At 42.2% G+C, this 16207-nt stretch overlaps 1 protein-coding gene across 1 annotated transcript; it reads left to right on the forward strand.

Moving 5' to 3' along the window:
* Positions 1–971: 971 nt before the first annotated feature.
* Positions 972–9377, forward strand: UBE2B (ubiquitin conjugating enzyme E2 B). Its single transcript, XM_033073371.2, has 6 exons — positions 972–1089; positions 4086–4166; positions 4885–4910; positions 5936–6025; positions 7197–7285; positions 8039–9377. Exons 1-6 carry the CDS (start codon positions 1046–1048, stop codon positions 8165–8167), a joined length of 459 nt encoding a protein of 152 aa, XP_032929262.1. The 5' UTR covers positions 972–1045; the 3' UTR covers positions 8168–9377.
* The last annotated feature ends 6830 nt before the right edge of the window (positions 9378–16207 follow it).

Genomic DNA, 16207 nt, shown 5'->3' on the forward strand with positions numbered 1-16207 from the left:
TGAGTCCCATGATGTTTTGACCTCCTTAAAATCATCTGAAAGAAAAGCAGGGAGGCACACGTAACCACACCAATCCAGCTTCAGAGACAGCTCCAAGACTGCATGTAAGAACTGGGTCACAACTTCAAAGAGACCTGCTCTGTCTGTTGAAATAATGGGATTTTTAAAAAGGGCCACCTAGAGCCAGGACATGTCTGTATTTAGAGGGAATTACAAGAGATGCTGAGGGACCCATATGGCAGAATGAACCATTATCCCTAATTAAAATTTCATAAGAACTGAGTTTTTTAAACATCCAGTTATTGCAAAGAGTGGGAGTCGGGTGAATACACAGCACAGAAATAAGAATCTAAATGTATAACCTTGTAATCTGACCACGAGTAATTGTTTCTGTACTTCGCAGAAATTCAGTTAAATCACAGTGAGCTGGTATGTCTGCCAAAGAGAAAATCCCACCTGAGTGGGATCCTCACCTGCCTGAGGCAGAGCTGCTGTTTGCCCGGCCGGGCCGGGGTGCGGCGGGCCGGGGTCTGTCCTGGACCGTCTGCAGCTCGGCCGGGGTCTGTCCCGGCCCCTTTCCAGCCCGGCCGGGGTCTGTCCCGGCCCCTTTCCAGCCCGGCCGGGGTCTCTCCCGGCCCCTTTCCAGCCCGGCCGGGCCCGGGGGTCTCTCCCGGCCCCTTTCCATGCCCTGCCGGGGGTCTCTCCCGGCCCCTTTCCTGCCCGGCCGGGGGTCTCTCCCGGACCCTTTCCTGCCCGGCCGGGGGTCTCTCCCGGCCCCTTTCCAGCCCGGCCGGGGTCTCTCCCGGCCCCTTTCCTGCCCGGCCGGGGGTCTCTCCCGGACCCTTTCCTGCCGCCTCCTCCCAGACTCCGCCGAGCGCGGAGCCGCCCACCCCCGCGCTGCGCGATGGTGCAGTCCGGCTCCCCCCCCGCGGTGGCGCAGTGGTGCGCGCGGCTGCAGCCCCGCCCCGCGCACGTCGCCGCCATTGCGGGTTGTTTGTGCGGGCGCGCAGCGAGCGCGGGCGGGAGGCGGTGCTGCGGCTCTGCCATGTCCACTCCGGCGCGCCGCCGCCTGATGCGCGACTTCAAGAGGTGAGCGGGGTCCGGACCCATCGCTGCCCCGCGCCTTTGTGCCCGGCCCGGGGCTGGCACCGAGCCCCCCGGGGTCAGGGGCGCGCCCCGCGGGGAGCGGTGGTGCCGAGGGGATCGGGGGCACCGCCGGGGGAACGCGGGGTTCCGCCGGGCAGCGCCGGCTTTGTTCGAGCCGCCTCGCCCGGGCGCCGACGGCTGAGGGCGTCTGAGGATAGGAGTTGGATGGGTGGCTGAGGGCGGCCCGGGGGCGCCGGGCTGTCGGGGGGATGGATGCGGGCACTGCCGGGGGCCCGTGCGGCCCGGCCCGCTCCCCCCGCCCCCGGCACCGCCAGCACTCGCAGGGTTCGGCTTTGCAATTGCTCAGGCGGAATTCAGAAGTGTTCCAGGCTCGTTGGGTCCGAGGGTGTCTCCGAAAATAAGTTTTTTGTGATAGACGCCTGAAAACGAAGTGCAGAGAACTAGCGGACGCTTCGTTTGTGTGTAATAAGAACCAGAATGCCCTTTTGATGTTTTTATGCACGTGATACTGTGTTTAAAGTTTGCAGTCGTGAGGAATCTTGTGTAATATACGCGAACTGCTAAAGGAGAAGTTATTAGTTGCAGTCTTCTGAGTGTTAATGACTGAAGCACTGACTGGAAATTATCTCCAGTCCGACACCTAAACACAGAGTGTGGAAAAAGGTTTCCCTTGTAAAAGGGTTTCCCTTCTAAGAGTCGCTGTAAGTTCTCCAGACTGGGTCGCTCAGGAGTAACTGGAGGTGAGTCAGCTTTGATAGTGTCTTTTTTTTTAGCATAGATAGCTATGTTATTCCAGCCCCTGAAAACACAGCAGTAAACACTTGACGTGTATTGTAGCTGCTTTACGTGGCTGCACGTAAAGGAACAGCGACAAATGCCTGATTCCTGAATCTGGAAGCAGTAGGAGGTTTTTGGAAAGTGGAACCCTCCCTCCCCTGCTGTTGTGCGAGCGTTGGTATTTGTTAAGTGGGTGTTGCTTGATTCCCGTTCAAATTAAAACAGGATATTCCGACTTTTTATTGTATTTGATTTTACCGATGAGTCGGTGATTTTTTTCAGGCTGACTAATTTTTCAAGATTGCGGTCAGATGTGTGTTTTATGCCTTTATATTCCTACAAGGACTGGTTTAATAATTTTGAAGTTAAGGCTGGAGAGAAGACTCTAAAGCTGTGGAAAAATATAACCAAGTAGACAAAGTAAATCAAATTTATTTGTCATGTATATGCAACTTTGATATACCAAAAGTGATGTAACTTTTTCATGTCAGTTCTTGTTTTACTCTTTTGTGCTGCAAGTTATATGTTTGTTTCCTATGTTGCTTGTACTTCATACTGAAATAACAGTGTGCTGTGAACTCTGATTCACTTAATTAAATATAAACTGCTTTTGCACACTGTGATTGTCAGGAGCAGTGAAGAGAGGAGTTCAGCAGATTTCTTACCTCCTCTAATTTGAATAAACAAAAAGAAAGAAAGAAAAGGTTATTTATTTTGGTGATAATAATACCACATTTTATCTGCTATTTAGGACTTTCAGGATTAGTCCTATTTGCAGTCCTTGCCAGATCCTTTCTGTAGTTAGACCCTGTGACAAGTAGGGTGCACGTGTGCTTTGAAGCTGATCTAAAAACCAGTCATCTCCCAGATGCATTTGTTAGGCTAATGCTCAGGCACTGCTGCTGGCCTGCAGCCTGGCTGTTGTGTAGGAAAATGTCCTGTTCCTGATTTCCCTGACCAAAATAGTAGGTGGTTTATGTTGTTGATATTCAGCTGTCTGCACTGGGTGTGCTTGAAGAGCAGGGATGTAAACAGAGTTCGGAGGGGCTCTGAGGAGCTTCTGGGCTGCTCTGTAGGGCAGCCCCACTGCTCTGCATCTTTGGACAACACCCGGTGTTACCCCAGGCTGAGGTAGTGCAAGTGCAGGGAGGATTGCCTGGCTGTGCTGCTGACAGCTTCAGTAAATCTGTATTTGCACATGGCGTTTTGTTTGAATTTGCCCCTTGGTCTGCAGAGCTTTTTGTAGCGACTTGTTTATAAATGTGCTATCAAACCTTATGGTAACACTCAAGAGTTGTTTAGACAAGGGCAGTCACTGTGTTTTCTTTATTCTTGCATAACTCTGAAGGCAAAACTGGTGAGGGGAGTAGGAGCAGTCACTGAGAGAATTTGTTCAGGTAGATTGATTTGGGCCTGCTGGTGAACATTCTTCAGGGTCTAGTGATCCTTAACATGCATGCAGCAATAGGCAGAGGAGGGCATTTGGATCCTGCCCTTTGGCTGCAGTACATATTTCTGGTTCAAGTTTGTGATGCTTTCAGTAGGTAATGTGGTCTTCTCTGGTCCAAGGATTAAGGAACTAAAAATTTAAAGTGTTCCTGTAATTGCTTTAGAGATAAACATTTGTGAAACTGGTAAGAGGGAGTAGCAGCACACAGGTTTCCCCTTTGCTCCATTTTGAAGCAATCAGGTTGTCAGTCAAATAGGCTTATACCAAATTTAGCCACTTCTCATGCAGGGATCTGGGTATGCAGAAAAAGCTCCACGACTTGCTTGAGTCCCAGCAAGAGTGCTCTGTGTGTGTGTCACTGCCTGGATTTCAGCTCTTGGTTGTGGCTGCAGCTTGTTCTTTTCTTCATTGTGGCAGCCAGCAGCAATTGCTCTTTTAGTTCACAGTGTAGCACCATAAATCCCAGCTGTCCATGGTGCTATAAGTTATTCTTACAGTTAATCCTTTGCTCCCTGAACACTTATCAGACTTGTTCTGCCCTTGGGTCTCGGTGTAAAACATGAGAAAATCTTGATGTGCATTGCCTTGTAGGTCTGTCTTTCAGAGTGCTGATAATCTGTGTGTAATGCTTTGTGTATTATCTGATCTGGAATGAGAAAATATTTACAAGGTGTGGATATTACTGGTAAATTATATCTGCAGGTGGAAGTATTTCATATATGACTTGTGATTCTATGTTTGTAATTCTTAGATTGCAAGAGGACCCTCCTGTGGGTGTCAGTGGTGCACCATCTGAGAATAATATAATGCAGTGGAATGCAGTTATATTTGGGTAAGAGTTTTGGTCACTATGAAATTTGGTATCAGAGGGCTAAATATAACAACCTGAAGTCTGTTTTTACAGTTATTCTCTTGTTTCATGTATGTAAAGTTAGCAAACTTAAAAAAATGGCCAAATGTTATGGTAAAAATATCTTCTCACAGATAACAGAGAATGGTTAGGAAGGAAAAAATTTAAATTTTACATTTGTTTAGCTTTTTTGTTGAAAAAAGCATGCATGTGGCTTAATAAATAGGTTATACTGTGTTATGAAAAAGCAGGATTCCTCTCTGAAGTATGTAAGTGCCACATTCTCAGCCACTAAATCCAGATGTATTAGTGATTGGATTGAATCCTAGTAGGACAAGGTACAGGATCTGTCTGGTAAATTATATTACATGTCCTGTGGAAGAGGAGGTGGTTTAGTATCCTTTCATAAAACTGAAGTGTGCTTGCTAATAATCTGCTTGTTTCAGTCTAGTCACCTAAAGGCATATGTATTGTTTGGGTGATGATAAAGTAGATATCCCAAACAGCAGAGTGACTATGGTGAGTGTCTTAGATACAAGAAACCTCTCAGGGGTTGCCTGTGGATGCTTCTCTAAGCATTTAGATTATTGCTTCTACCTATATCTTTGAGAGGATGAGAAAGAAGATGTACATTTATTGTGCCTGTGTGAAAGTAGGTAATGATCACTTTTAACTGGAGTTTCTTTTTGAAACCTTTCAGGCCAGAAGGGACACCTTTCGAAGATGGTAAGTTGCTAACTTTTGTATTCTTCCTCATTCTAATAAACGTTGCCAGTACTAACATTGTTCTGCTTTTGAAAAATAATAGATGCTATCCATGTATAATTTGAAACAAACCAAGTAAGTGAAGGAGTGAGGCTTGTTAGCTATAAAAATATGTGTCTTGATCTAAGCAGTGTCTTGTCACACTGGCTCATGGGTGGTTGGAAAGCTACAAAGTAATTCTTCTATCAAGGCTTTTTCATGCATGCACACAAGAGCTTTTAGCAGGGGTTATTGGCCTGACATGCCAGGTTTGCTTGCACATCTCTGTAGCTGAGCTCAACAAAAACTTTTGTTGTTTCATCTTCTTGGCATGTTTGATTCATCACTGTTCTCCTAATGAAGAACAGGTGGAAAACCTTGTGTTGTTCTCAATATAGAACTCGGAGAGGTTGAGGGAATCCCAAATTTGTACATAAACATGAAAAGCTAGTGTGTGATGAACCTCCCTTAGGCATATGAGGAATAATGAGTTTAATAATTATAGTATTATTGCAGTAATTGGCAGCAGATGGGTTTTTCTGTGTTGGGTTGGAGGAGTTACAGTAAGTTAATCACTGATCCATAACAAAGGTTTTCAGTGAATCAACTGTGAGCTCCAAAGACTGAGATTGCTGATTGTGAAATTCGAGTGTTTCTTTGCTGGCATCACAATGCCTTCTTAATGAAACACCTGAAAGTCACCCAAGACCATGGACCCAGCATACTGGGTCATGGAAAAGTGGGATAATTTTGGATATGGCTGCCTTGGCTATGTATACAGTGAGTCTCCCAGCTCCTACCCAACCTCTGCTGCTGGGTTTATTACTCTAAGCAGTAGTTTCACAGTTCCATTATCACTTAAAATATATGAAAAGCAATCAGATTCTGTGTTCTTTATTTATATAAGGGTGTTTTTTATTTATATAAGAGCACATAAATTGGTTTTCTATGTTCCTGGACACGTTATTTTGTTGTTTATCTGATTGTATTTATCTTTGTTTGGACAGGTACTTTTAAACTAGTAATAGAATTTTCCGAAGAATATCCAAATAAGCCTCCAACTGTTAGGTTTTTATCAAAAATGTTCCATCCAAATGGTGAGTAAACCATGCTTATTTAGCTGTAATACTTATTAAATATTACAATGTGGTCATGCATTCTCTGAAGCTCCAGAATGCTTAGTCTCCATCTCCTAAGTAGATGTCTAGGACAACTCTTGATGCAAAATTAAGAGTTATGATGCTATTAAGAAGCAGCTATCTGCCTCTTACTAATCAATATGTAGCCTCAGTAGCAAAGCCTGTGAGTATTTTCAGCACAGCTGCATTTAGATTGGTTTAAAGAAGCAGTTCTGGCTGCAGATTCCTGCCCCCTCCCAATTTAACAGCAACCATGTGTGTGCAGCGATGTCATGAGCTGCAGGGAACTTATGGAACCAATGTTACTTGTTCTTGCCAGGTGAGGTTTCACCCAAGTCCTTACTTCCATCTGGTGCTCTGTGCCAACCAGGACTAGCACAGGAAAGAAAGTGAGGATGCTCAGTCAGAGGAGGCGTCTGACCCAAACTTGGAGATGAGGGCAGCTATGGGAGTGCACCATGCTTCCTCCCCCAGCACTGATAGGTTTTGCTGAGTACATGCATGCAGAAAAAAAAAACCCTGCCTGCTGCTCCTCTGTAGAAATTATGCCTCACATACTGTGCAGGCCAGTTTGTCGCTGCCATGAGATTTATAATTGTTTGAGAACAAGCTGGAGGACAAGGGTGTAAAAGTTTAAGCAGTAAGTCTTGGGTTCATGTAAACTCCATTAAGACTCCTAGGTATCCAGACAGAAGTAGGATCTCAGGCACTTCTCTATGTTTTCTACTATCTGCCCTGCTGCCTCTCATATAGTGAGTGTAGGGTGTGTGAAAATGGGGCAGGAGCTGCTACTGTTCAGGGTGTGATGGCTGTGAGTGATTCCACTCCTGCAGTGAAGGCCTTGCTGCTCTCTGGGAGGCCTCTCCACTGTGACAATATGGATCAGTCACACTGGAGGAGTAGAACACCAAGTCTGCCTGTTCCTGTGCTAATGCCATAATCCTCAGACCTACCTTCTTTCCCTCAGAGGTGTTCTGTTAAAGTCTGTGTCAAGCCACAGAAGATGGTGAAACTGCTGTCCTCTTTCCTAAAGCAGTACTCTAAGCATGGACTGAATTGGAAAAATAACCGTCTTAAACAGTGCCAGAAATCTGGCAGTTTCTAAGTGATATCTGTGTTGTATTTACAGTGTATGCAGATGGCAGCATATGTTTAGATATTCTTCAGAATCGTTGGAGTCCAACATATGATGTTTCATCTATTTTAACTTCAATTCAGGTAACTTTGCATCTGTTTTACCAAATAATTGTTATTGTTGGTCTCTAGTCCAGAATTCACGGCTCAATGATGGGGATAGCCAGGTATCTCTATCATGGGGTACTTCAAATCCTTGTGAGCAAATAAAGGCAAAGATGCTACATTATTACTAATTCTGAGCTACAAAACTGCCATTATGTATTTTTGAACAGGAAAGCAGTTACTGGTTTGTATTAAATTTTAACTTGTTTTACTCAAGATAAAATATCAGATGCAGAAATTTGCCTCCTGTTTGAAGCATCTAACTTTACTGTGAAGCCCTCAAAGGGACAATATCACAGAAACATACTGCTTGGAATAAGTAAAAATGGCCTGACACTGTGGAAATGCACAATTATTTTGCTCCTGTGTGATAGTTCTGATTTTTTCAATAGTGATGTTTCATAGGAGACATTGTAAGTCCTGAATGATGGTAGCAATGTAATTACAGAAGAGTCAGTCAGCTCCATAGTGCTGACTAGCACAAACTGTCTGTTTTGGTTTGTGAAGCTACAAGTGTGTACAGCACTGATGCTCAGGCAGGGTGTAATTTGAGGTTCACCCCTAATTATTAATATAATTAGGGGTACCTAACCATGAGTTTAACTAGGTTTTTTTCAACTGGGATATTCTGAATGTGTCTGCCTCTCAAACACATTTGACTTGAAACTAAGTTGATTTTTTTCCTGATTGAAATGTGTTGGTTTGTCTCATATTGCTTTCCCCTTTTTCCAGTCTCTGCTTGATGAACCCAATCCAAACAGTCCAGCAAACAGTCAGGCAGCACAACTTTACCAGGAGAACAAACGTGAATACGAGAAAAGAGTTTCAGCTATCGTTGAACAAAGTTGGAATGATTCCTAACAGCTTCTGTGTTACTCTTCATCCTCATAATCTTTATGTACAATTTAACTCTCAATAGAAAGGCTACCAGAAGTTTCAAGTGCCACAGTTCTATGAATTTGCATAAAAACTCATTTGCAAACAAAATTAAGCCCTCCAGTTTAGGGAAAGCTAAAAGCTTGTGTATCTCAATTAACGTCCTTTTTATTGCATGATAAGAACTAAGTTATTGCTACATAAATTTGTAATATATCCTGTTTGTATTTTTTTTCCAAGTGTATAATGTTGGTGTGGAGTTTTCATGACAGAATATACGCATTTTGTAAATCTGTACTTTTTCAAACATTGAATGCCTTATTTTTGAATTCTTTAGATTTTTAAATTGGAGAAAAGCACTTAAAGTTTTTATATATGAATATTTCATGTAAAACTGTTAAATACATAACCTTAGTGCAAGACATTCTGCTCTCAATCTTATCTTTTTCCAAGGGCTCATTTTTTGTTCATGCTGTTGATACCCTGCACTTTAAAAACAGAAAAGTTAATCCACAATGCAATTGTCTTCATGGCATGTCTTTGCTTCTGCACCTCAGCCTTGACTTGATTCTGTGTGTCCTCAGTTGTATGAGGAAGAGACATTTTGGTAACTGCCAATTACAAATGGAGAAACAGATGTAACTATTTTGCTGAAAGTCTCACCTTAAACCAGCAGCAGAGTTGCAAACATAACCAGGTTTGGTGATAATGTGTTCTAATAAGTTTTATTTTTCTGAAATGCTGTACTTTACCAACCTGGAAAATGTTGCCATCTAAATCTGTCCTATATTCACAGTGATTCTGTAATATAGTTTTGAATATGTTCTAATAATTAAAGAGGTTTCCCATTAGTTTCCCTTGGGGGTAGAGAAAAAGTTAATCACCAACAGAAGAAAACACGTCTACAGATTTAATGGACTTACTCTTCAAAGCTCGACTGTGTACCATGTGGTCAGGTCTCATGTCTGTATCACAAAAGCTCCACATATTCTTAAATTGAATTTTTAAAAAACTTTGGCTTTGTTTTTAAAGTGTTGATGTGGTGGTTATTTCTTACTGTGTTCTGTAAACCAGGCTAGCTGACTACAGTAAAGGATTAAGCCATGTTTTTCTTTCAGCATTAAAATTGTAATACCTTTGCTGTAATTCCAGCCAGCATTACATATATATTAAACTCCTATATTTTGGTATGGGATTTGAGATCAGTGGTGCTTAAAAAGCAATGGAAATTGATTTCACCTAGAAAAGAAAATGTATTTGCAGCAGTCATTACTAAAAGTTATTCTCAATGCATTGAAACAAGAATATCAGTTTACACCTCACACCTGTTTGTAGAGGTCTGTGATTTCTAGGAGCAGCACTCAAGGAATGGCACTGAGAATACTGCAAAAGCAGACTCTGTTAGTAGCTTGTGGAGTAAAACTGCTCTGCTTTGGATAAGCATTAGTATGTAAAGGCTCCAAAACATCAATGCTATGTAATAACTTTGCTTTCCTTGAATTGCTGCATTTGTGTTTAAGAATTTTTTAATCTATATCTGGTTAATAACAAACTCCAAAAGATCCACTTTGCTTTTGGTTGTGGTGAAGTTACAGTAACACTGGCAAAGTGGTGCTATGTGGCTTAAAGCAACATCAATGCAAATATTTTTTTGTTCAAAAATATATGGGAAAGCTTCCTCGTTCTAAGCATTAATCTGAACTTTGATTTTTATTTTTTTTAAAATTTACCTCCTCTTTCAATATTTTTGTTCCTTTGACATATGCATCAGCTGAGATTTGCTATTCATTAGTGTTCACATTAGTTTGATTATTTCTGAGCAGACAGTTTGGCCCAGTTGATGATGCCTGGAACATGTTCTTGAATCTCTGGGCTAGAGGCAGTGGATGTGTGAGAAACAAAATTGGAGCAGAAGTGGGTTTAATTAACGATGAGCACTGCAGGCTGCCTGTGCTGGGACCCATACTGTCCAGGGACAGGTGTGTCTGAAGGTGTCTAAGAGCATTCTCTGTGGAGGGCAGAACTTGAAGCCTACACTTAGTAAAGTCTGGCTGGAAAATGTCCCTCAGACAAAGGTGAGGTGCTGTATCCCCGGGTCTAGGGTGTGGGGAGGAGGAGCATTAGGAGCATTCCCTTCCTCACCAGATTTCCCACATTAACACTGTGTTGACTCTCCCAGCTGCATGAGAAGGTGAGAATCTGGGCTCCTTGATGACCTTGGGGAGGTGTTGGTATGGAGGAACTGGTGTTTCTGGAGGTGGGATCCTGGAGCAGCTGGGGCCTGCATGGTGCATCCCCAGGAGATGTTGGGGAAGGGATGACTTCTGTGAGCCCTCCACCAATGCACATTAAAAATAATCTCAGAACATAGGTTAAAATCTGCTAAAACTTGATAGAAAACAGATTCATTACCCGGCAGAAGGAAGCAAGCCAGAGGTCATGATGTAAAGGATACAACGTCCTGCTCAACCTGACCAGTGTGAGCTGTCAGCACTCACTGGTGCTGCTCAGGCCCAAAGATTACTCTTGCAGCCTTCACATGTCCATGATCAGCATCTCCAGTGCGTTTAGATGTACTGACTTTAGGTCTGTGTGTTCCTTACTGATCCCTGCTCCCACCACCCTCCTTTTGGGACCATCTGGTCCCTGGGCTCAGCCCTGCAGGCTGTCCCAAAGCTGTGTGTGCATCAGGAAACAACAGGTCAGGAGTGTGGGTAATAGATGGATAAAAGCCCTTGTTCTCTTAATGTTATAAAGGAGTGATGACAAAGACAAAAGGGTTCAAGTGCACTGATTCACAAGAGCACTCAATAGTCACAATAAACTTTGTGGCAAGTTACCTTCTTAAATGGTATACTGGGATACTTGATTTTTAATGTAGTAAATGTAATGCACATGGGAATACTTAAGGAATAACTGATGGGTTCACAGTTTCGGATTTATAGCTTCTCGTGAGGCTTTCGTTCATTGTTATTTAATAGTTCATAATCACTTCTTTTCCATTAGATTCATATAAAGATTGAAAATCACAGTGGAGATGTCTTTAAATTATTCACCCCTGAGTTTTTGTCCTTTTGTCATTCCCCTGGTTTTACGGGTGGACAGCCGGAGGCATCCAGGTTTGCAGGGAGTCATTGGTGGGGCTGTGGGTGTGAAACATTCCTGGGCATTCCCCAGTCTGAGTTTCAGGTACAAGAACACTTTTGCCTTCAGGTTTATCACACGTTATTCATAAAAAGAATCAAATGCTGCACTGCTCGTGCTGCTTGCTTCAGATCTCAGTTCCCTAAAGATGTCTCATCCAAATGCAGTCCCAAGCCAGAGCTATGGGACTTGGATCTTCACAAATGTGATTAACTTCACTAGTGTGAGTTGTCCCATTGGGATTCTTCACCATAGTACAGATAAATGTGTGTAATTGAAGAATCAAGGCCTTAGGCTGTGAGAAGTGAAGAAATCACAGCTTGAGGTACTATATCTGCAGCTTCTTTGTGGGAGGTTTTATATTAATAGTCATTTAATTCAGTGTGTCAAACAAATAAAACTTTAAATATTTAGAGATTAGGAGGTGCCTAATAAAAAATATACTGAAATAAAGGAAGATTCCCTGATCACTACAGGGGCACTGAGATATTCAAAATAAAATAGGTAGGATAATGTAGACAGTTAAATGCTTCACTTTTAACATGTTGAGAGTCTATGAGAAGAGCTTTTGATGTAGATAAAAATGCACCAGGAGAGAAAGAGACTTCTCGTCCAGCCAGACTTCCCAACCTGTGTTTTTGTTTGAGGGTTTTGCTGTTTGTGGATGCTGTCCCAGGCAAATACTATGCCTTATTTGTTTGGAATTGTTTTCTGGAACAGGAAAGGTATAATCAGCAGTCAATCTGCTGTAATGTGTGCATTGGCAAGGCAGGTTCTCCACCTCTGCCTTGGATGGGGCTCCATGGTGAGTGGCTGGTTAGACTGTGAGTGGAGAACAGTGACCAGACACTCTGGGTGGGTGGTCAGCATTTGTGTGAACAGTGCCAACTCCAGCTCTGTTTAATTAATTGTTTACGTATTAAAACAGTTAGCTGAGCACCTCTCCCTGATTTTGCTAATCTTTCTAATGGAAGAACTTCAGCAGAGTACAGAATGTGAGTGTCCTGTGTTGTCACGATGACAATGGATCACAGACTCAGCACATCCAACTTCCTTTGAAGTGTAAACTGATATAAACCCTTGGATCCAGCCTTGGGCCATATGAACACCATGTAGTCAGAGCAGTCAATGATGTAGGAGGCATTCTTTTTATTTCATTAAAGTTTTGGGGATAAAACCAGTCCAAAACCAGAAGTCCAGCAAAGAATTATGTGTTATTGCAGGCAAGTGGACAGTTTTGTTGAACATGAATCTTCACAGGTAATCTCTGGAAATCTCTTCTTATTAAGGATGGTGAAAGAGGTGAGAGAAAAAGGAGCTAAATCTAAATAAAAATTAAATAGTGTAGAATCAATGAACAAACCCCATTAGCAGCATATTGCTCTGCTTTTGCAGTGCATTTGAAAGGATATGAGTCTTCTAGAAAATAATATATCTTGGATTATGTGTGTGTATGTACATAGGAGAGGGCTTTTTGAGCTATTCTAGAAACTTCAGATAGAAGGGGTTTGGAAATAAATGGGCTTTAGGATTTGAGGAGCTTTTCTGCTCAGCATTGTTACCGCACCTTGACTTCATCTCATAGCTCAGCTACCATGAGCAGAGGGCAAAAAATAGACAGAACTTGTTAGACTTTCTGATAATGACTGTAATTAGCATCACAAGTGATGGAAATGATGATATTCCCTAAAGGTTTCTTGGCATTATCCTCTATTTCTGCACTGAAAAGAAAGATTTTTAAGACAGGGTTATCTTCTGTATTTGATACTGACCTACTAATGGTAACATTCAGCCTCCGTGACTGCATGAATCCATTCTTAATGCTTGTGTCTGCTGTGGTCTGTGTGAATGCTGTATCCTGCCAGAAAGCAAACATGCTCCTCCAAACAGGGGATGTTGTTCAGCATCCAGAATTAACCGTTTTTCATGATGTGGTCAAAGCACCTAGTGTGGGATTTTCTGAGCTGCTGCAAATGTTACTAGAAGAAAGTTTGTTCTAAAATCCTAGTATGTCAGTGTTTGAATCAGCAAGGTCATAAAGTAAATTATTTTTGCCATTAAACAAGTGCCAGAGCTGGGTCACACTACTGCAGTAAGGGAGACATGGTTTGATGGCCCTGATTACAGAGACTTGGCTGCAGAGGCTGTTGGTGGCAAAGGTGGGCCGATGTCCCTGCCCAAGCCTCCACCTGTAGCACAGGGTATTCAGCCCTCAGCCCCTAGAACTGAAAAGATCTGTGTTTCTTGCCTTGTTTTTCAGTTTGGGTCATTAACCACCGTGTCTGATGCATTTCTAAGCTGAATAATTTTGACAGCTGCTAATTTGGTACACATACCATAGGCTGAGCTGGGAGCCACCAAGCTGGGGAGGATTCTGAAGCCTTAGCAGAGGCTCTACCTGGCACAGCAACAACCTCAGGCATAAAGGGGGCCCTAGATATGTATTCATCAGGGAATGAGTTGGTCAGAGAGAGGTCACCCCAAGCATCTGAGACCCACTGAGGATTTTATCCTGGATAAACTTCTGCTTTGCAAAAATCAGTGAACACATTCACATTGTTTTCAAAACCCTGTTGAATTTTTAACTGCTCAGTCTCAGTGTTATATTATTAATTAAACTGTTTATTATCATCATCATTTATTTATTCTATAAATAATTTTGTTTCTATTTTCTGGGTTTTTTATATTATAGTCAATTTTGAAATTGATTTGGGCTTGACTAGAAGATTATGGGTTCAGGGGTTTGTCTAGAATTCTTCTAGACAACTGCAATGTCCAGTAAACGTTAATGTTATTTTATTACTTCACGCTAGTGCTATCATGATGGGACTTGAACGATTTCATTCTGAAATATGATACTTTCACACAGGCTGAGGCAAATTGTCTTCAATGACTGACCAAAGTGGGAAGAAGACAGAAATGCCATCTCTTCTGAATTAATTATGAACCACACAGCTCTTGCTATTATCTGTTTACACATTATTGGCCTTGTGATGTGCTGGTGAGAGATTTTCTTTCACTGTCTGGTCCAAACGTACATTAAGTCCAATTTCATTAAGAAGGCTGCTCGCCTGCCTTGTTGAAAGGGTCATTGTGTTAGTTATTACAGTGTTTTCTTTGTGCTCGCTTCCCCCAAATTCCAGTAACTATTTTGTAGAAAAGTTTGAAAGTGAACTTTTGATGCCTGTGAAAGCTGCTTCATTGACTTTATTGACTCCAGGGCTTGAAGTTCTTTATCCACAGAGATCTTTAAAAGGACACTAAAAAGTTTCAGCCAAAGCTTATAGAATTTGGTACTTATAGTTAAGTATTATAGACCCAATGCCGTTCCCATGGAGACCTAAAGGAATTTTGCCATTGAATTAAGTGGTAGCAAAGCATGCCCTTTGTGGGAAGTGGGGAAAGTGGGAAAAGGACTGGACTGGAGAACTCCAGTTGTTATTCCCAGTTTTGTTTGTGTGCTTGCTCTTCTGTATAAAGAAAGAGCAAAATTAAATTTTAGGTATTTTCAGTGAAATTTTAAGTATTTTCATTGTGATTCATCTGCTTAAAACTTGTGTTTGGGGATAAGGGGGTGTGTTGTTCTAGGCTGATAACCCATGAGGCAAAGGCAGAGCTCTCCTTTCACTCACTGTGGTGTCTTTCCCTGCAATCTGGGATGTGAAGAGAGTTTCAATCTCTCTTGTCTCTTTCTTGGGAGAGGTCAGGGGTACAGCTGGTGCTCTTAGCAGGTGGTGCCAATGCGTCTGTCTCTCTCATGGGTTCCGTGCCACTTGTTCTTGAGGACACATTTAATGTCAATTAGTGGAAACACCAACTTGTTAGTGCTGAAATTCCAACATTTATTAATACTCCAAGAAATCTCATGTAGACTCATATTTAGAAAGAGTTTTCCCATGCTGGAAGTTTGGGATATTGCTCAAAGGGCTGTTGAAAGTTCCTTATGAGCCTGCTCCAGCCATGGGTTTGAGTGGGGGCTCTGCTGCAGGCACATGGCCAGATCCTGCAGTTCTGGGGGATAAACTTACAGAAAAAATTGGGGCCTCAGATTGTACAATATGGTGCTAAAAAGTGGTTATGGTTGAAGCTGTGTCATTAAATCCTTGGCTACTGAAGTCAACAGATTTATGATTGATTTAACCAGAGTGAGGGCCTTGTCTATAATGAAGTCCTTTCATTTTATCTCACTGAGATTCCTCTTGTTCTTTCTTAGTGCCTTATGACACATTCACTCCATTCTTGCTTCAAACAAAGAGAAATTATACTACCATGATCACCCTTTAAATATTTTCTATTTGAGGACCTACTGAAAAGGCTCCAGAGACAAATTCTTGGTTTAGAAGTTGCTATTTATGTCTAGACACATCTGAATGTTGTTAGCTTTGAATGTCCTGGATTGCTTGCTGCCTTTTGTAGATAGAGATGGATGGGTCAAGAGAGAGAGAGAGCACATTCTTTTAAATTAACTAGAAATAAGCTTTAATCAGCTCAGGGTTCTACTTGTTGCAATTGGCTCCCTTGATAAAAATACATAACAAAATAAGTGACACCACAAGGAAAATCCTTATTTGTTGGTGTTTTAAAACAGAGCAGAAGCAGGTTCTCAATGCATGACATTTGAATTATAGTGTTTCAGACTCCTGGTCATGGCAAGGAGCCTACATGGGCTCTATAGAAACAAATCCAGGGCGTTGTCTTTACTCCAAAGGGCTTCTAGCACAGGTGTAAGGCAGACAGTGACAGGGAACAGTCAGGCACAGAAGGGAAGAAAATAACAAAAGCACGATTAGTGCCGGGAGAACTACTGCTCTCTCTTTGCTAACCAACGTCATAATAAATCAGTAGTTAAGCTTGGCAATGTATATATTTCATTAAAAATAT

The sequence above is a fragment of the Catharus ustulatus genome, chromosome 15, assembly GCF_009819885.2.
Source record: "Catharus ustulatus isolate bCatUst1 chromosome 15, bCatUst1.pri.v2, whole genome shotgun sequence".
Classification (NCBI taxonomy): Eukaryota; Metazoa; Chordata; class Aves; order Passeriformes; family Turdidae; genus Catharus; species Catharus ustulatus.

What these genes read in the sequence shown, in the direction of transcription:
- UBE2B (XM_033073371.2), top strand. Translation starts at nt 1,046, where the DNA reads ATGTCCACTCCGGCGCGCCGCCGCCTGATGCGCGACTTCAAGAG. An exon ending in TGGAATGCAGTTATATTTGG is followed by an intron (nt 4,167 to 4,884) that starts GTAAGAGTTTTG and finishes GAAACCTTTCAG; the next exon opens with GCCAGAAGGGACACCTTTCG. An exon ending in AGGGACACCTTTCGAAGATG is followed by an intron (nt 4,911 to 5,935) that starts GTAAGTTGCTAA and finishes TTGTTTGGACAG; the next exon opens with GTACTTTTAAACTAGTAATA.